Below are 22,577 nucleotides of genomic sequence, written 5' to 3'. Positions count from 1 at the left end.
AATAGTAATATTCAGGAAATAGACATCGTTTTGATTCTGTGGTTCGCGGTTTCACGACGCTCTCTCCCTGCTTCTCTTCCATCTCAATGCTGCATGCTAGGCCAAATGGGCTCAATTATCGTCCAGTCCATAAGGTTCTCGAAAGATTTAAGAAATTTCTCTTATTTTGTTCCTTGTAATTTCTTTGTTTTGATTTGGGTTCCCTATAAATCTCAAATTGAAAACGTGATCACTCCTACACGTATTATTATCCCCCTGAAAATAACAAATCATTATATTAATACAATGTTGTTTCAATGGCTGTATCATCACAAAATCACAATGAAATTGCTTGGATTAATAGCTAGCATATATTTTTAAAAGCTAGCATTAGTATCAATTACAAGATTATTTTATTCATTTAATTCAATCAAAAAATATTGTATCAATTTGAACTCAATCGAATTTTATTTTTTAAATTTAAACTCGATTCGATACGAAAATCGAATTACTCGAGTTTATTCGATTAAACTCAATTAATATATAAAAATAAATTTAATTTTTTGTTGATTAAAAACTTAATTATTTGTATTAGAATTCGAATTTAAAATATTTTTATTAATTAAAATATATTAAAATATAAAAATTCGATTAAACTTACGAATTATTTAAATCGAGTATAAAAATATTCAAATTTGATTTGATCGATAAGTTAAATTATTTGAACTCAAATTTAATTTGATAATAATCAAATCGAATTTAAATTTGATTCGAATCAAATCAAAATAACTTACGAATATTAATGAATTATTTACGCATCTAATTTCAACTTCATACTTAAACTTGTAACAGTTTGTCACACAAACTTAAAAAGGAAGATGTTATTATCATCTGAAAACCCGTTCCTATTTTTTGGCCAAAAATAAAAAAACCATTCCTATTTAAGCATATGACCAAAGTTTTACTATTCTAACTATACAGTATAAACGTAGCTGATTAGTAATTAAGGTGTTAGGAAGCCACCCTTTAAAATTTCTATACCAAAATAAACATTTTGAGATAAATATATAATTGTAATCAATTTAAACATAAATCTAATCTTATTTATAATATTATTTTAATTTATTTAATAATAATTTTATACATTAAACATGGCATAAGTAACTATAGTATAAAGTGACAAAAACCAGGCTAGGACCAATGCCATGAGATATAAGATATACTGAGTTACATTCCAGATTTAGATGGATCAAACAAATACTAAATATTTCCGATGTTAATATTGGGTTCTTTTCTCTGAAGATATATATTGTTCCTAGTAAAGCGGCGCATGTGAAGTATTTAGTACTGTGGCAATCTAGCAATGCAATATCTCATCCTTGCAGCTGGAGGACGAACCGTGGTCGTTACAGTGTCACCATCAAACCAAGGAACCTGAAATAAAATCGTAGATAAAATTAATCTTGATACATTAAAAGCATCGATCATTACAAGTCATAAATTCCCTAGTTGTTGGATGCCTACTCCATGTTTGTTTCTTAAGAGCATTTCCCTGCATTCTATCTGACCAGCGGAGCCAACCGGCTGAAATAGTTAAGCCTATTATTGGAATCAAAGGCATAAGGCTTTGTCTGCAAGATCAACATTATTGACTTGCATAAGCATCATTTGGGGTTCATAACTCCCCTTGAGTGCATGTCATGTCATCTAAATGAAAAAAGTTTAGAAAAGATAATAATCCGGTAAATAAGATGTAAGAACTTCCAAACTTTGAGTATTTAGCTCAATCTTGGGTCAAAATCATTAAAAAATTAGTTTGAATCCCTCTTTCTCTAACGTGTAAAAAAAAAAAAAAAGTAAAAACATATGAGTGGTAAAAAAAACACGACAGGATTTGATCAAATAAAAAAAGCCATATCACTTTTTAAAAATTTTCCAAAACATCCCAAAATCTTTATGAGAGGAGAAATTATTAAATAGACCTTTCTTATCACGTAATCCCTTTTAATAATATTATCTTAAAATTTTATAACTTTAATTTTATACAATGAAAAGTAGATCACTTTATTTGACTATTGTCTCTGTATTTAACTTGCCTTTGTGTGATATAATGGGACGTAGGGAATCAGTAATATTGACCTTAAATTCCAGGGGCATGTGCCACGACTCATCATGTGTGTTCTCTGGCATGGTAAACGGGTCAAGACCCATGACGTAAAGGTGAAGGGTTCAAGCCCAAAGGACCACAAATTTTTATTTTTTTTTTAAAGAATGAAATTACTCGTATGTTTGCTTCCTTCCGTCGACCCAAAGCTGAACCCATAAGAGGAAATTTTACTCCAAATTAATACAAAGCCAATTAATGGGCAAATCGAAGAAAATTCTCCCGAAGGCAGTTTCAATGAGGCAAGGTCTAGAGGAAGACTGTCAACTCTCAAAGGGGCCTAGGATGGTTGAAGGGCAAAGGAGACCCAGACTTGGTCATTTTCAAACTTCTTTTTTCTACTTTTCTTGTACCGTGTAGAATTAGTAACGTAAAATACTTTGAAAATTTTTTCCTTGATTTCTTTCTCTCGTATGAACGGCGCAGCAGCTTAGAAACACCCCAAAAAGGTCTGCATTTAAATCCCATTTTAGATTTCCTTCAATTATGTTCAAATCCAAAGAAAAGCAAAAACACCCTGAAACCATGGAAGATACCTTCTCTTTAATCCTTCATGGCTGTAAGTTAGCTAAAGACCTTGAATCGAACCTAGGGAATTTGGCCAACCAGCCAGAGATCCTTTCCAAGTCTTGCGATGATATCATAAAGATATTTGTTACTGCCAAGGAACGTTTAAATGCTCTAGACCCGGCTTTGTTTACTCATCACTTGCTCCGCCAACCTCAGAATTCATCATCATCATCACAGCAGCAGCTGCGGACTGATCCCAATTTGCAGGAATGGTTAATGTATGGTGGTGTTATTACACAAGCAATGGACATGGTTCAGCAGCAGCTTTTTGCTGGAAAAACTCCATTAGAAATCAATGAAATGGGTGGTGTTGGTTCTGCTGCTTCTGCAGAATTGAGGAGCAGCATAGGAGGAGAGATCCAGGCAGTGGACGTATCAAATTCTGCTAGAGCTTCTTCATCCTCATCGCAGCGACCGCGAAGAAGGTTAGAAATTAACTTTCCGAGTTCCATTCGTTTCCATCATTTTTCCTTGAAATTAACTTGAGTAAAATGGAAAATTTAAAAAAAAAAAAGAGCAATTCCATTAGTGTAATACTTTTTGCCACTGGTTCTTTAGAAAGACACCTTTAAATAATTACTTAATAGTTGGGAAAAAGGCAAATTAAAGAACATTTTCCAAGCACTTTCTTGGATATTAGAGTTATTGCTTGTTATTGGTTGCAGCAGGAAGGATGATGAAGAGAAAAACACAATTACAGTAGCGGCTCCTCAGATAGGAAACATTGACGTTCCACCCGAGGATAACAACACTTGGCGAAAATACGGGCAGAAAGAAATTCTGGGTTCAAGGTATCCTAGGTAATTATAACATTACTTAATTACCACTTTCTTAATCCAACCAGACTTATTTGACTTGTTCAAAAATCATATAATGCAGCACCCAGCATGCATATTTCAATTTCATATAATATAATTAAATATTTATATTTGATACATTATTAATATACAGATTTTATATAATATTAACGAATAAAATGATATTATCTCATTAATAAAGTGAATCAGATAATGTCAACTTATTAATGAATAAGTTTTTTAAAATATATTAATTTTTATATATTAATTTTAAGAGTTAATATTTGCTCATTAATAATATGATATTATCTGATTTATTGACAGCACATAGAATCTATAAACTAATAATGTATCAAATATAACTTAATAATTAATTAAGCATCACATAAATAAATACCAGTATATATTTATTGTTTTACCTCTATTTTCAAAACTTTGATCAAATATGAAGGTCGCTTAAAATTTGACTTGGTCTTATAAAATTAAGATTTGGTTGCTTAATTCTTAATTCTTAAAATTTCAAATATATATATTGCCATGCGTACTAGCTTGTATATAAACTAGTGGATGCACTTTTTTTATTATAGTTTTATAATTTTAATTTTTTAATTTATTCTATTTATTATATTATTTTAATAAAATAATATATATTCTAATTTTTTAATTATAAAAAAATTTATTATATCTTGATTCTAAAATTTTTATTTTAAAAATGCATATATATGTATAATCTGTTTGATTCATAATGCAAAATGAAGAAAAAATTAAAATGTTTGATTCATGAATTATGAATTATTTAAAGTGGTTGAGTAAATATGTAAAAAATAAAAATGTTTTTCCATGATAAAAATTTTTTTTAAAAATTCTAAAGTGGTAGATACAACCATTTTATTTATGATTTATCTTAAAATATTCTTTAAAATATGTATATAACTAGAAATCTAAACCAATAGTGATGATATATAATACAATCAAGTTGAACATCTCTTGAGTTATTTATCTTAAAATAGAAGTAAAAAAAAATAATATTTCTATCATTAGTACCTCGTCAATTGACTCAAAACAATTATTCATAGATCAAGCAAGCTGTGAGATGAGCAATTTTCTCTAAAAATGATAGTACTTATTTTATTATAACCAAATTGTATGATATCAAGAACTAATTCATAACAAAATAAATTATTTTCGAATTATATGAAAATTATGAAAAAATAATATTTCTTAATAGTAGGCTAAAATCAGAAAAAAATACTAAGAGTAAAAAAATACAATTTTAAGAAAAAAGATATTCCAATAAATTATATTTTAATATAAATTTTTTGAAAAACAAAAAAAAAATTAATAAACATATATGAGCATACCATCACTATGAGATAATTGATCAAAATTTCTGAACAAAATATGAAAAAAAAAGTTAATAAATAAGTATTGAAAGAAAAATAAATTGAAATAAATATTAGTTTTTTTATAAGAATAAAATTATGAAAGTAATAGTATACATTTTAAAGAACAGTTGTAAATTGAAATATAATAATGGTGTGGCACATACTATTTATAAGTTTATTGCATGACAATTAAAGTGTATAGATAATTTTCAAATTGATAAATATATTTTGAATCTAAAAAATATAATAAATGATATTTATCATTTTAAATTTTAAATTTTCAAACATATAAATGAATATAAAAAATTTGTGAAAGTAAAATCATCAAATTTTAAGATTTTAAAATTTAAAAAGAGATATATCTACATCACTAATAAAATTAAATTAAATAAGATTAACTTTTAAAATTTTAAATTTATATTGTAATTTACTTTTGTTTTAAATGGATAATTTTATATATTTAATTATTACAAATTTAAATTAACTGAAATAAATGTTAATAATATGAAACCAATACTTAAAAATTTAAAATAAAGAGTTAATGTAAAAAGATATAGCAAAAATTGGAATAACACTTGTAGTAAAAAATAATAGAGAATTAATTATAGATAATACGATAAATTTTTATTTTATATATGTGAATTGATCTTCAATTTAAAATTTGAAAGTTCTAAATAACTAAATAATTTTTAAATATATTTTTTGATAAATAGTCTAAAATTAAAAAATGTGTCATTATAAAAAAAAATTTAAGAATTTTCTTAGGTATCGGAAAAAAAAACTATTGACATAATCGTTTACATCAACAAATTTTATTCAGTAACCACATATTTTGTAATATAATATTATATATGATATATGATGTATGATTGCTCAGTTGATATTTGATATACTAGGGTTGACACTTGAAACATACATCTTTAATCGATCTTAAGTGTTGCATGCATGCAGGTAGGCTTTAACAATGAATGAATGACGATTATAATCATGTGATGAATGTTGACAGCAAGTTAAGGATAAATGATAATGAAATGGGTTGATTTTCAGGGCATACTACAGGTGCACACACCAAAAGTTGTACAACTGCCCTGCAAAGAAGCAAGTCCAGCGGCTGGACAATGATTTTCATACATTTAAAGTAACATACATTGGTCACCACACCTGCCACATGTCATCCACCGCACCTTCAATTCCGCCACCACCCCCAGTAATAGAAACAAGTAGACAAAATCAGATGATGGTTACCGATCAGCCTACGGTACCAACTTCTTCTTCTTCATCAGTTCCTCTAGGTCTAGGAAGATGGCTCTCAATGGAATTCAGCCTGGGCTCGGGGGGAAGTAGTAGTAGCGGTGCAGCAGGTGGCTCCACCACAGGCAACCGATATGGAAGGGATATTGTTGACTATCCGGCAGTGGCGGATATGGCAGATGCAATGTTTAATTCTGGTAGCAGCAGCAGCAATAGCATGGATTTTATTTTTCCTTCCGTGGAAGACAAATGGGAGGCAGGTGCCGGAGACAAGAAAAATATTTGACGACATTTGCTAATTATTCATTGATTGCATGGCGACTAATCTTTCATTAGCTATTGCAATGTGTGCGTATAACATGACCTAGCTGGCTGTTCAGTTTGCTTGAAAGATGAATTTTGCCGCTTCATCCTTTATGGTTTTTAGCATAACAATTTCCACACAATAAACCTGATGTAGTTAGGCTTAGGTTACACAGATTTAATTTGTTGGTCATTTTAAAAATTTTGCTTGATTTTTGAATTTCTTGTAACTTTATGCTTTGGTGGAGCGGCCTTGTAGAAAAAACATTGTAATCCATACCTTTTGCTTAGTAGATGAAAGCCTATAAATAATTTGTTGCTGATCATACAAATGCCTCGGCTTTTTTTTTTTTATAACTATTTTTGGATGTATTAATTTTAACTTCCAACTTACCTTAAAACCATGAATTCATTTATAAATTTTTTTACTTTTTTTTTTTTTACAGAAAGCAAAAAGTAAAAAAGCACTAACCATACATAATCTTACAATGTGTTAAATTATTGGAGGAGGAAAGAAAAGTATAAATTATTTATTTACCGGATCTTGATTCTTAATGGGGTATTGTTAAAGTAATTAAATACAAAGGTAAAGGAGGAAAAACACGCACACCAAGCTGGAAAAGGAAAAAGCCCAAAAGCCAATATGAAGGGGAAGGGCGGAGGAAAAGTCCAACAAATTTAAAAGAATTTAAAAAGTGTTTTGATTGGATATAATATTATAACGTATATTTTTCTGAAAAGCTGGTGTGGAGTTGAGGGCTGGCCTTTGTCTCAACCAATTAGCATTTTTTTTAAAATATATTAGATGGGTGTTTGCACGTTGCAACGGGTCAGGATTTTTTTTTTATTTTTTATCATTTTTATTATTGATTTTTTTAAAAATTTTACATAATTTTATATATAAAAAAAAAAAACAAAAGGTCAAAAAGCTTAAAGGTGGATATGTAAATTGACCTCTTATTTTTATAAAATATATTTTATAAAAAATAATTTTTTTAATTTTTGGTTAAAATAATTTATAAACTTTGCAATTTTATTTAGATAAATTATTATATTTTTAATGCATTTAAATAAGTTCTTATTATTTAATTTGCACCTAAAAAATTTTTAAACTTTAATTTGTATCTAAATAAATTCTTAAACTTCTAATTTGTACTTAAATAAATTGCTAACATAAATCATTTTATCATTTGAAATAAAAGCTTATTTAGATAAAAATCAAAGTATGAAGATTTATTTGAATAAAATAAAAAGTATAGGAATTTGTTTAGAAAAAGTAAAATAATTCAAGGGTTTTTTTTTTTAATATTTTAGCCTTTTTGTGTGTAGGACTCATTTAATTCCAAGTTTTTAACAAAAAATAGATAAACTATACAAATATAAAATTAAATAAATAATAAATAAATATATCATAAGACAAATTTTTTATTTTTTTAAAATTGTATTTGTCAGCACTAATTATTTTAGTGTATTATTTCATATTTTTCAGTTTAATACAAATATATTTATAAATATATATGTACTTGTATAAAATAATACTATTAATAATCTACAAAATAAATATACAATATCTTTAAAAATCAAATAAATAAATTTAAAAGTATAAGAAATAATATCATCAATTTATCATGATATTTTTAAACAACTAATATGATAATATGATATTTAAATGAGTATTTTTTTATGTAAAAAATATTAAGATAAAAACAAAAAGATGAAAAAAATTTACATTGATTTTAGGATTGTTAAACTTTAAAAAGAGTACAATTACTTTCTTAAAAGAAATTCAAATACTTATGAATTTTAGTTTGAAAAAAAAAAGTGTAACAAAAAATAAGTTGCAGTAAAAAATAGAGAAACAAAACTTTCAAAGGTTATTTTTTTATTATTTTTATTTTTATTAGGTCAAAAATAATTAAACAACAAAAGATATGTTAAAATTACAAAATATATTTCATATTTACGCACTGACTAAAATGAGCTAATTTATTGAAATTTATCAAAATCAATCAAAACTAACAAAATCAACTGGTATTACTTAATACCAAGTCCAATATGAAAAATCACCTTTAAGTGTACTAAATTTTAGCATAATTGAAGTATACAGGTTAATTTAACAAAAGCTTTAATACATGAATTGCCTTTATTATGGAGAATCCTAGCATATACCTAAATTTATTTTTAAAAATAGTGACCTCATGTCACAACCTATATTAAATTGCTCTTTCTTAAGTTTTATAGTGTGACTTATAATCTTTATTCCTTGATAGTTCGAATAATTTTGTATATCAATTTTATTCTTGCGTAAAGACACTAGAGTACTCTTCCTTTATTCTTCTAGAATCTTTTGAATAGCCAAATTTTATTGAAAAGATCTGTCAACCTTCCTATCCTTATTTCACCAAGCATTTCAAGTCTCAATCGATATTCCATTTGGTCCTACAACTTTCTTTGCTTTCATCATTCTTAAAGCCTATTAAACCTCATGCCTTTTAATATTATGTTTAAATACAAGATTTATATCCTTAAAAGATATGTTAAGCTTACCTATATTATGCTCAAAATTGCTATTAAAGAGATTACTAAAATAATCTTTCCATCATTTCTTAATCTTCTTATTCTTCATTAAAAATCTTTCATTACCACTTTTGATGCATCTTACAATCCTTACTCTTCTTATCATTTATCTTAACAATTTTGAACAACTTTTTTTCTCTATCTTTTGTCTTTAGTTTTTATATAATTCCTCATGAATCTTAGTCTTTGAATCATGAATAACTTTTATGGGGGTTTTTTTTTTTTGTTGCCTTATATTTTAGATAACTCATCTTGTTCATATTGCTCTTTATATTCATATAATACTCCCGATTAGTTTTAATTGTCATTTTCACATTCTCATTCCACCACAAAAATTCCTTTTCTAATGGTGCACGACACCTGAATTTGCTAAATGTCTCTGTAGCAATCCTTTGAATTTTAGTAAAATTTTTTTCCCATAGATATCATATATACACTTTTAAGGAAATAAGTCAAGCTACTTTCTGCAACTTATGGATAACATTAAGCTTAGATATTTGGATTTGCTTTGTTTTGATGAGTTAGGCCATTTTTTTTTAGTGCAGCAAGTTTGTTTCACATAGTATTAACTGTTTTAATCATGCATTCATGTGGCATTTTATGAATTGTATTTATGTTTAATAAACTTATTTGTCTGTACAACAATGCCATGCTCATTTTATTTTAAATGAATAATTAAAACATGTGTTTATATATTTATTTAGATTAATATTGTTTTAGATTCTGTTATGAATTTGTTAGAGTAGAGTTGTAAGATTGACTCGAGATAAGAAGAATGATGAACAGTAATAAATGGGTTTTTATATGTATGAAAAATTTGAAAAGCTATTATAAAGTATGAATAAATACATGCGAAAAGCCAAGTAGGATAAATGAGTAGTGGAAACATTAAAAATTTAGGCAAATCCATTTGTTTAGTTGTTTAGTTAAGATGAAAAGTAAATGTTAAGTCCAAATTCTGAAGTCTTTTACTTTGAAAGTGAATTATATGATTTAGATTTGACTACACTCTCTTAACATAAAAAACTCAACTATTTCCAAAGGTAATGATCCTAAATCCTAACAATCATTAATATAGGATAGGATTTGAATTTTGAAAGATTTAGTGAGGATATGTATATATACTTATAAGATAGATACATTTAAATATAATTATATGTACATCTCATTATATTGTCAAAATTGTAATTCATAACTTATCTTTTTATAAGATATGCACATACTGCTTATAAGATATATACATCTAATATAATAATATGTACATCTCATCATAATGTCAAAATCGTAATTGATTAAGTTTGTATTCTTATAAGATATAAGTACTTATAGGATATATACATATTACTTATAAGATATATATATATATTACTTATAGGATATGTACATTTAGATATACCTTTGTATACATTTCATCATAGTTTAATGTTCAAAATGTAAATAACTTAGTTATAATCAAGTATATTGCAGATTCCCAAACCAAGCTTAAAATGTTATAAGTTTGTCAATATTTAAATTGTTTGACCTTTTATTTCTAAGGTTGGTAAATATTGAGTTTAGGATTGTAATAATGTTTCAATATTCCCACTGAACCTTTGTTTTTGTATTTTTTATTAAAAACAAAAACTAATTTATTGCTTATAGGTTTTATGCAAATGGACATTAACAATTGTAAAGAGCTTCTTTTGTTTTTTCAGACATTGGTTTTTACATAGTAAATCTTTATAAATAAATTCTAATTTATAAAAATAATTATATTAAATATTATTTCGCACATGTATAAAATGTTATTGCTTCAAAATTGAGGTGCATGCTTTTATTGTCGTGCAAAATCAAGATCAAATTACATAGCATGAAGGAAGAAAAATCTTGTTTCGAAGATGGATGCATTTTTTTCGATATTTTTTTTGTAATTAGTTATAAGATGATTCTTTGCATGTTTGTAATGAATGACTCTAATATATTAAATTATGAAAATTGTTTATCGGATATGATATTGATGTTTAATTGTACAACTATAATTACATGTTACTATAAATATGTATATATTTTTCTAAACTAAAAATTTTTAAAATAGCTCATAAACTTATACATGATATTAAAACCCTATATATATATATTATGTTTTTATTATATGTACACAAAAGAAAGCATCGCTAAGCTGTAGTTCACTAATGAATCTACATTTTAACTTTTTGCAACTTGTTATAAAAGGTACTCCATAAACATTAAGAAGTATCATGTTGAACTTGCAACAATTTGTTTGTTTCCCTATTATAAGCCATAGTTATGCATAAAAAGCAAATAGATAAATACAAAAGGGAAGGTAAAAGCAAATTATCTCAATATTACATCATGCATTTTATTCCGATCCTTTACATTTATAAATTTTCTCTCAACATGGAGTATTGACTAATCCAAAGACATTTTAGGCTTATAACCCATCCAAAATTTTTCCTTAAGATGGTTTGTAGGCTACGTCAATATATATTTTCATGATTGAGCCAAAAAAATTTGTAATAGGTACCTATAAAGAAAAAAAGAAAGCAACTTGGTTACATGATGCTTCAATGTAAGGTATTATAAGCAATAGTTTATCATGATAAAAAGAAATAAGAGATTTCAGTTACTAGAAAATAGTGCTAATAATAATAAGTACATTAATTATTTTATTGATATGATAAAACCTTTTGATATTATAATGTATAGTTAACAAAATATGTAAGTGTAACTATATATACATAGTACCAATATAATATGTACATAATACTTATAAGAGATGTACATTTACATATAACTATATGTATATTTCATTAGAAATTGAAAATCCTTATGCACATCTAGGTAAAAATACAAAGTGAAGGAATATTGAAAAAGATGATATGACTCTTAAAACAAGTTTCGATTGATGATGCCATGAGATTGATTTTAAACCTCCAACAAATAAATTTTAAAAGAATTTACAAGTATAAGCCAAATTTTAAGTTTTAAGCAGTTCGTCTATAGAATAAATAGAATGCCCTTAAAACTTTAAGGTTAAAAAGATCATGATTAAAATTGAACCTTTGGCAACAATGCCATTTCCAAAGAATAAAATAAGAGAGAATTAAATAGACATAATATTTTTCAAATAGTTGTGCCATGTAAGTTTGTGGCTGTGGGCTAGTGGTGAAGGCAAATTGTCTTCATAACTTTTGTAAGCTAAGAATTATAATATCTTTCTAACTACTAGACATCGTTAGTAAATCAACCTTTTCATACTGATATGATAATTATTCAATCATCCTTAACCTATTATCAAGTAACAACTTGACATCTGTAACAATTACTTTTTATAACAAACTTTGTATAGTCAAATTTTGATTCAAAATAATACGTTAAAAAAGATGAATTGCCAATGATAACATAAAAAAAGCCACCAAAGAATGGTGAAAAGTTAAGCCATTTTTCTTCCATTGTTAAAAAACTCTATTCACTAGGTTTTAGTTTCGTACATTATATCTTATAATCAAATAAGAAAATTTAACTTAAAATATGAACAACCCACACCATTTCATGTAACAAAAGAAAAAATTAACTTAAAAATTAAAATACTTTAAACAAATAGAATATGTGAATTCCTAGTTACCTAGCAAATAACATAATAATGAGTTAAGGTATCTTAAACCTATTATGAGGCATTTAATTTAGGGAAAAAATAAGATTACTAGCTGAAATCTTGCTTTTTGTAATTTGATTCATTAGTTTGGTTAAAGGAATATAATTCCTGAGGTTTTTTAATATTTCTGATAGTGTCAAGAAAAAAGAATTATAACCTTAATCAGAAACCTTCATCTCTCTAAAGTTTTACAAGATTCCTAGTGGAATGTAAATTTGTCACACTTTTGCCTTCAATAATAATTTTTTACAGTTTATTAATTGAATGATAAATTGAGATTTTTTTTTGACACATGAAGCTGCATTTCAAGCCATATGATTTGGCATCTAGCAATAATTATATGCAATGGAATTTTTATAAACTTAAAAATTTTTTAATTGATAAAGTTTTAAAAATATAACATTTCATAGTTATAAACATAGTTGATCTTGTATAAAATAAAATCAAAATAAATCCAAAAATTTCCATTTATACAACGTTAGTTATGTAAAAAATGCAATCATATGTTTACATATATTATGAAAAAAATTAATTACAATAAAAACAATATTTTTAAAAGAAAAACGCAATAGTTGTTTGAAAATTTTTAATTTTTAATTTTTTTATAATTTTTAAGCACTATGTTTTTTTACACATAGTATATAATTGATTGTAAAAAATAAGAACAGAATAAATTTTATATTTTCTATATCAATAACATTTCTTAGTACAAAAACATCGTAATTAATAAAATATAATATTTTAATATAAAAACGTTGTAGTTATTGAAAATATAGAGCACAAGTTTTTTTGGAATTAATTTTTTTTTAAAACATATAAATCGTAGTAATTGATCAGTTGGCAATGATCATGGTTTTTACATATAAAACATAGTTGATTATAAAAAATAAAATCAAAATAAATTTTATGTTTTTTGATATCAACAATGTTTCTTATTATAAAAACATAGTAATTGATCAATGATCACCTACCAATAGTAACTTTTTTACATATAAACGTAGTTGATAGTAAAAAATAATAACAAAATAAATTTTTATTTTTTATATCATCAATGTTTTTTTATTCTAAAGATGTAGTATTTGATATATCAATTTTTATTCTATTTAATATTGTATAATTATTCTCGTTTATACAAACCCAAGGCTCTAGTTAAACTCTAGATCGTAATCTTTTTGTTTCACACAACATTACCTTTGCACTTTAGGATTTCATATTCATTCATTTCAATTTAGCTTATTTTTATCATTTTTGATCAGTCTATTTTTTATTTTCTACAATCAAATTTATATTTTTTTTATTTTTTGTATTATTTATTTACCTTAGATATATTCATGCTATTCGCTAGATGTGACTTAGATCTTGATTCAAATGTTCTTAATTTGTCATATATACTGTTGCTATTTGTTATTTGTTCAATGTAGCTTAGATTTTGATACAATCAAATGTGTTCTTACTATTTTATTATTCATTAGATGTGGCTTAAATCTTGATGTATCAAATGTATAATGTTGCTTTCGACACTTGTTTTCAACATTAACAAAATTTTTTTTGTAAATAATTATGGTTCGTTAATCATAAAAAAAGATGCAATTAATAATAGTCTTAGTTTACAAATGAAGCAAATAAAAAGTATGTTACAACTGTTGCTTATTATTGCTATGGCATTAATTGCTAAAAAGCTTAGAAATAAACGTAAAATCTCTTATGTTGATAAAACTCTTAAATAGCTTCATATTAGGTCATTGATCTTAAACAAAATAGTCTTTTAAGTAATATACAAAGTGTGGATAATTGTAAAATGGGTAGAAAAGTTTTTACAAAATTATGTTAGTTGCTTCAAATATAAGGAATATTAAATGCATCTAGAAATATGATAATAGAACAAATGGTTATTAGTTTCCTTTACATCATTTTCTTCCATACAAAAATAGAATTATGAAACGCTAAGTAACTAGATTTGGAAAGATAATTAGTAGACAGTTTCATGATGTGTTGAAATCTATTTTGAGACGGTATTTTCTGTTGTTTAAGAAACCAAAATCAATAGTAGAGAATTCGATAGATAATAGATAGAAATAGTTCAAGGTAATTCATTAGTCATTACTTACACTGACAATAATAAATATTAAATCTCAATTTTGTATAATGTATGTGAATGTATTAATTAAAGCTTTTGGGTTTAGTTTTGTTTAGATGCCTTAAATGGAACTTATATAAAGGTAAATATAAACTCAATTGACAAACTTAGTTACAGGTCTAAGAAACATGAAATTGCTATAAATGTTTTTAGTGGTTGCATATTTGACATGCAATTTTGTTTATGTTTTACCGGGGTAAGAACGTTCTACAACAAATGGCAAAGTATTCAAGAATGCTATTTCACTTAGAAATAGCTTAAGGATCACATAAGGTATTAGTTTTCATATTTTGATTTTAATTATTCCATGAAATACATTTTAAATGTATTAGGTTTAAAGATCACATGGTTTAAGGATTACACATTTTAATGCATTATGATACTGGATTAGGTTTTTATTATTTTTATGATACTGGATACACAAATCAAAAAGTTTTTTAGCATCTTATAGAGATTAAATATATCATTTAAATGATTGAAGGTTAGGACACCAACCTATGACTTCTCATGATTACTTTAATAAGAAACACTTTTAAGTAAGAAATTACGTTAGGAGATGTTTTAGTATATTGAAAGTTAGGTGGGTAATTTTAATGAAAAAATCATTTTATCTAGTTAAAACATAGTGTAGAATCATTTTTACTTGCTATATTCTCTATAATTTTATTATGTCTGAGATGTTAATTAATCTTATTGAAAGTGATATTGGTAAAGTGATTAGTAACCAAGCAAAAGGTGTTGATGAATAAAATTTGATTAGGCACTTTGAGCTAAGTGATATGTGGACTAAGTTTATAGAGTTGGCAAAGAAAATATTTATGAGTTAGTTGCAATTTAATAGTTACAGACAATTTATTTAATTTTTTTATTAATTCGATTCCTGACATTGTTTAGTTTATTATTTATTTTTTTACATTTGTTTTATTTTTTTGTTATTTGATGTATTTCTTCTATTATTTGATATGATGTAGTTGGTTATTATTTCGCATTTAATATTTGTTGCTAAATTTTGATTTTTTATGTGAGATATATTTGTTGTATGATATCTAATTATATTATTAAGATACCAATATGTCGTAATTCGTTGTGAATGTGAGAAATACAAACAGAAAAAGTAAATATTCTTTTTGATAATCACACATGGACAAAAGCTAATAATGCCACACTTGTCCAATGCCTACATGTATTTGCAGATGATTCTAAATAGAAAACAGATAATGATACATTTAGAGTTGGGTAAAAGATGTTAGTGGTAATATTGGGGCTACATATTGCAAGGCAACATAATAAATTAAGAGCATTTCATCTTTATTTATAAAAAAGCTGAGAAAAGTGATGAGGAGATGTCACTTTATACCAAAATCATACAATTAGATGAATTCTCACAAGATGAAATGCTATCTACAGGGAATATATTTTGAATAATACACACACAATTGATTTTTTGTTTACTCTACCAAATGAATATAAAAGGGATTACATAGTAAACCAATTGAATAAATGTAATACGTATCAACTATTATTTGATTTTTCTCCTACAAAAAATATGTAGCTGTTTTAGATTATGTACATTGTATTTTATTTGTAATGTTGAAGAATGTATATAATATTGAAGACATTGTATCTTTTGGTGTTTACCTTGAAAGTTGTAAGATAGAATGTTATAATTATTTTTTTAAATATGATGATCATTAGACAAATACTATTTTTTTACAAATAAAGCATTGTGTTTGGTTTAAAAATGACAATTACCATGTCTATAAAGATAAAAATGCCATGATTAATCTAATTAAAATTTGAAATCTAATAAAACAAGACAAGTATTATGTTTTTGAAGAAAAAAAGTCATATTTGTTAAATCAAATTTCGAATAATAAGGTATTTTATTACAATACTGCATTTAGCTTATAGAAACCATCCTATTTGTTACGTTAATGATAATAATTGCATTTATAAAGAAAAAAATACCGTGGTTAATATAATTAAAATTTTAAATATGATAGATTAGACAAATATTACCTTTTTAAAGATGAAAACGTCATCTTTTAGTAAGTTAAATTTTGAATAATAAGATATTTTATTATAATACTATGCTTAACTTATAAAAAAACGTCTTATTTGTCAAGTTAATGATAATTATTATGTTTATAAAGATAAAAACATCGCAGTTAACTAATTAAAATTTTAAATTTGATAAATTATACAAATACTATGTTTTTTAATATGAAAACATAATTTTTGTCAAGTTAAATTTCAATTAATAAAATATTTGATTATAATACTATGTTTAGCTTATAAAAAAGCCTTCTTTGTTAAGTTTAATTTAGAATAATAATATATTTTTGTCCCTAAATGCATAAAAAGTTAACTTTTTTGATAAATCATTGTTCCCAACTATTTAATTACACAATTTTGATGATAATACTTGATCCATATAAAAGTAAGGGAAAAGAATTTGACTTATATAAAATTTACATAAATGTACATAAAATATAAAAGGGATATTGTATACATAACGCAGACTTCTTATCCTCACTGCATAAATCTGGATATATAGTTATATCATTCATTTCGTACCTCAATTTCCTCATTGGTGAAATGTTCATTTTCATTCCATTGCAAATTAATTAATTAAGTGAAATTATGAAATCAAGATGCCGTTTATAATAATTCATATACTAACAATCTATCTTTAATTAAATACACTAACCTTATTTAGTGTACTAAAAATATTGTTGTCTACTATTTTTTTCATAAAATAGAGGATTTAATTAAATATAATAACCTTATTTGGTGTACTAAAAATATAATTATCTATTATTTTCTTCAAGAAACAAATGACATAATACTCACATTTTTTAGTTCCTCGTTAATGAGGAACTTATAAATAATTGTTGAGTTATTAAGTGTTTTTTACATTGGTGTTTACAATTGATAAAATAAAATAAACATACATACCATGAATGTAACCCACATTATTTTTTTTATTATGAATAATCAATCCCCTGAACCAACAATAGAATATCCACACATTATACTCCTATATCCACTATAAATATAATAGAACTAATTTCACATAAAAAAAGATAAGTACTTTTTTATTATACTTTTGAGTTCTTTTGATGGTTTATAGTTACCCTTCCTTGAGTTAAAAAGGTAAACTATATGATTTATAAAGTTAGTTATAACCAACTGTTAATGACTCCTGTGTAAATTAATTAAGTATGGATTAAAATGTTGAAATATATGATTTTTTACTATTTTCAAATCAATATAAAACAATGTATGGTAATTAAGTACCAATTTATTCATATATTAAGGTATACCATGAAAACATACATAGGATTATAAGGTGTAAAAAAATATTGAGACTTTTTTCATTGCAAATGTTAAAACAATGAATGATTCAAAAATAGACCTCTTACCACTGGATATGTGATTTTGTTCAATAAAATTATAAACAGTAGTTAACTATCACTCTTTCATATGCTTGTAAAAGAGATTACAATGAAAGTAAAAGTAAATTGTAATATGGGTTTATATTATATATGAATGAATATATTTTATATATTATAATAAATATATAAACTAACCTCATGTACGTTACAATTTTTGTAATTGATATTTTCATCATTGCATAAAATCTTATTATTTTCTCTTATCTAATCCATTAATATGTTGAATAATGAAATAATCATTCTTTGATTACCATGTTAATTAGTCCTTCACCTACTAATTGATGTTTTACATATTGGACAAGTACATGCATCCTAATGGGAGGTGGGGGCTGGTTATTATTAGTCTCTAAAATCTATTACATACAAAATTCAAGTGTATTCACATCAAATCAAATCACAATAACTTTATAACCTAAAACATTAATTTGAAGGTTTAAATGTTTCAATTACTTAAGTCAAAAAGTGTAGCCTGAGGATTTGTTTTTCTAAAGCTTCATTTATATCTACATTTCTCACATTCTTAGTAATTAATTAACCCACTATGTTAGCTATCAGAACTACCAATTAAGCCTCAAATTCTTCAATGCATACAATTTGTTAAGCTATTATAGCTGCTAATTCAGTAGTATTCGATATATGAAGTTTAGGTTTTGTTTTGAAATACATTATTGACAAACAAAGCTCTCAATACCTCTAACACGGTTAGGTCTATCTTTACTACTGAAACCCAATGTCACCACATCAATGCTATCACCAATTTCAATTTCATTGATTGAACATCTTATAACAAATTTATCATAAAACACAAAATGCTTATGTAAGTTAATATGATATATAAACATGGATAATGTTGAAGTAGCAAATAAGATATATATGAACTTACCATCCTCTTTGTCATTTCTTTTGTTACTTCATAATTATATTGTTCACTTATTGATGCATGTGCTTTTTTTCAAACATTCTATCTTGATATTTTGATACTTCATTTTAATGTTTTTTACTACCATATAAAAATATAAGTTATCTTTGTAATATAAATTGAAATTCAAATAAATTTAACCAAGTTTATAATATAAAATTAAAAAAAAACCTTATAAGTCCATGCTTCACACTTGTATAACCTTTTCTTGATGTTTTATGGTTATACTTTTTTTAGAACTTTATTTTCTACTATGATTTTTTTTTTGCAACAAAATAGGATAAGAATTATTGCATATTAAGAACCTATGAAACTAACAAATTTAATAACAATTGCTTTTCAATAAATATCTACATTTAAAAAGGATTGTTATGCATACATTGAATTCATATGATAACTGAGCTAAAACAAATTTTGTCTATATTGCATTATTAATTATTTCTGAATATATGGTTAAGAAATGAGCCAAAAATTCAGAGTTGTCAACACTAAATAATATATATTTTTGAGTTAATTTGCCTTTAAAGTTTTTGAATTTTAGACTAGCAGATTGCAATATAATCTTCATATACATCATAGGTACATTAAAACGCTCCTATAAAAAATGAAATACATTGGAATAAGGCATTGTAATTGTATTCTATAACCAATAAACATCTAAAAAATAATAACTTTTATTTGATTAATATAACTTACCACAATCGATTCTCAAATTTTTTTTCATTGCTGGAACTTTCCTCTAACTATTGTAGTTAATAGATATCGACTTTTAGACGAGACATCCAATATAGCTATCCATCTTCGACCTACTACTAGTATAGGTTGGCTAATAATATAGAACTCTATCTATATTTTCTTCCTACTTGATTCTTACAACTTAGATCATCCTCTAGCTTTCCTTTTCTTTGAAGATGATGTGTCAACAAAATGAGTACTTAATTCTTTATAATGTCCTATCGTAGGAAAGACATGTTTTTCTTTATGTTCATTTGGGGGACACATGTGTTTTTTAGAATTCATTATATCTCAAAAAATTGATAACTCTAAAAACAAATATTGAATGGAAATAATATCAAAAGACTTTAAAAACCTTTTTTTTTTTCTCATATTGTAAATCAATGAAATGTTGTGGTTTAAAACAATAAGGTGGCGACAACGATGATAATGGATAAAATGATTTGACAATGAGAGCGTAAAGATGAAAATATGTAACAAAAATATGAGACATCTTGGAATGAAGATACGTTGATGCAGACACCGAATAATATATAAATTTAAGGGAAACAAGTTGAAGTAATTAAAAATATAGCTTTAAATACTTCATTTATAATGATCAAAATATCGTTAATATCAATATTAAGGCGTTTATAAAAAAGAAAAATACCGTGCTTATCAAATATAATGGCTAAAACGTTGTGCTTATTGATTATTAGGACGTTTTGTAAAAAGAAAAACATCATCCTTGTTAAATATTATATTTTATTTAAATAATTGGTTTTAGAATAATTTAAACACTCATTTATTGTAAGCAAAAAGTCATGCTTATCCAATATTAAGACGTTTATAAAAAGAAAAACTTTGTGATTATCAAATATTAAGTTTTGTTTAATTAATTAATTTTATGATTATTCAAATACTGTGTTTATAATGATTGAAATGTTATGCTTATCCAATATTAGGATGTTTATAAAAAGAAAAACTTTGTCCTTGTTAAATATTATGTTTTATTTAAATAATTGGTTTTAGAATTATTTAAACACTCGTTTATAATAAGCAAAACTTTGTGCTTGTCCAATATTAAGGCGTTTGTAAAAAAAAAAGGTCGTGCATGTCAAATATTACTTTTTATTTAATTAATTGATTTTAGGATTATTCAAATATTGTGTTTATAATGATCAAAAAGTTGTGCTTATCCAATATTAAGGAGTTTATAAAAAAAAATCATGCTTGTTAAATATCATGTTTTATTTAATTAATTGAATTTTAATATTATTCAAATATTGCATTTATAATGACTGAAACACTTGCCAATCTAATATTAGGGCATTTATAAAAAAAAATATTATACTTGTTAATTAAATATTACTTTTTATTTAATTAATTAATTTTAAGATTACTCAAACATTACTTTTATAATAACTAAAACGCTGTGCTTATCCAATATTAGACTCTTTTTTACTTAATAAATATTGTCCTTATTTAGTATTTATTATTATTTTTTATTTTTTATTCATAATATATGACATTTATTAATGAAAAAAAATAAACATTTTATTACTTTTTAAAGGAATAAATTAATAAAAAATAAAAATATTATGAATCTGTAACTATATATACGACGAATTAGTAATATAATTAAATAAAATATTAAATAATATATTCTTTCTATATTATAATATTTATCACTTATTATTTACATGTAACGAAGGACATTAGAGTAAAAAAATTTTATTATATAATTCGACATTCCTAAAACTAAATATAAAAATTTAACATTTTTATCGTAAGAATAATCGCCCATTTCCTTAAAACAAATGCTCTGTGAGCTTTTGAAGTAAAATTCACTTATCAAAGAAAAAAAAAAAAAGGAAGAAAAGCATAAACCTTTACATGTAAGTTACAAAGACCTGGGAATAATATTGGCAAAAAATGATAAAAAAGACAAGAAAAAAAATATAAAAACAATTACCCTTTTTATAATTTTTTATAACTTAAGATTTCCTTTTCATTACTTATTTTATTCTATAATATCAAACAATAAAAATTTGGTGTTACATTGCATCTTTTTCTGATCCCCAGCTAATTTTTCTCTTTTCCCCGCACATGCATTTCTTTTCCTTACTTTCTTTTTTGACGACATCACTGCCCCATTCTCTAGGCTACCATTTGTCCACCAAGATTCTGCCAGCGTGGTCTAATTCACATCCACATCCCCTCCATATTTTTTATTTTACAATTACTGTGATTTGATGATCAAGTAATTTGTCCGTTGTCCCTGCCAATGACATGTGCTACATATGTCCAGTTAATATCTCACCAACGTGTCTTATCCTCATTGCTGATGATGTCTAATCTCTTTGTCATTCCACAAATTTTTTTTCCACAACAAAGTTTGAAAGTTCATATTTTTCAGGGGCCCCACGTTGATATAATGCGCGCAAAGATGAGTCTAGGTTCTGCTTTTTTTCCTGGAAAGCTGCATGCTTTGGCATAAAAAAATATAATCCTAGTTGGTCGGGAAAAAAACACCAGGATTTAATTGATTACGATGGACAACACGAGCACATTGTCCCTGTTGTTTTACCTAATCACGCTGATTATTTTGAATTAGTAGATTCATCGTATCGATTATAGTTCTCTAATACAGCAATTGAAGCACCAG

At 25.2% G+C, this 22,577-nt stretch overlaps 1 protein-coding gene across 2 annotated transcripts; it reads left to right on the top strand.

The window, feature by feature from the left end:
- Positions 1-2,622: 2,622 nt before the first annotated feature.
- WRKY55 (WRKY DNA-binding protein 55) lies at positions 2,623-6,781 on the top strand. Of its 2 annotated transcripts, none has more exons than XM_022891479.2 (3): positions 2,623-3,138; positions 3,382-3,513; positions 5,943-6,781. In XM_022891479.2, exons 1-3 carry the CDS (start codon positions 2,630-2,632, stop codon positions 6,430-6,432), a joined length of 1,131 nt encoding a protein of 376 aa, XP_022747214.1. In that variant the 5' UTR covers positions 2,623-2,629; the 3' UTR covers positions 6,433-6,781. The 2 variants fall into 2 exon arrangements, with proteins under 2 accessions (XP_022747214.1, XP_089597806.1); XM_089741680.1 differs by having other exon boundaries at positions 3,379-3,513.
- Positions 6,782-22,577: the final 15,796 nt, after the last annotated feature.

This window comes from Durio zibethinus, chromosome 12 (genome assembly GCF_047325235.1).
Source record: "Durio zibethinus cultivar Kanyao isolate XHJ-2024 chromosome 12, ASM4732523v1, whole genome shotgun sequence".
Lineage (NCBI taxonomy): Eukaryota > Viridiplantae > Streptophyta > Magnoliopsida > Malvales > Malvaceae > Durio > Durio zibethinus.
The sequence above is the reverse complement of the archived record's forward strand: the minus strand, read 5'-3'. Positions and strand labels throughout refer to the sequence as shown.

Excerpts from the sequence above, each read along its gene's own strand:
- WRKY55 (XM_089741680.1), top strand. The coding sequence starts at position 2,630 with ATGTTCAAATCCAAAGAAAAGCAAAAACACCCTGAAACCATGGAAGAT. Across the intron at positions 3,139-3,378 it reads TCGCAGCGACCGCGAAGAAG|CAGGAAGGATGATGAAGAGA; the intron begins GTTAGAAATTAA and ends TATTGGTTGCAG. Across the intron at positions 3,514-5,942 it reads CTGGGTTCAAGGTATCCTAG|GGCATACTACAGGTGCACAC; the intron begins GTAATTATAACA and ends GTTGATTTTCAG.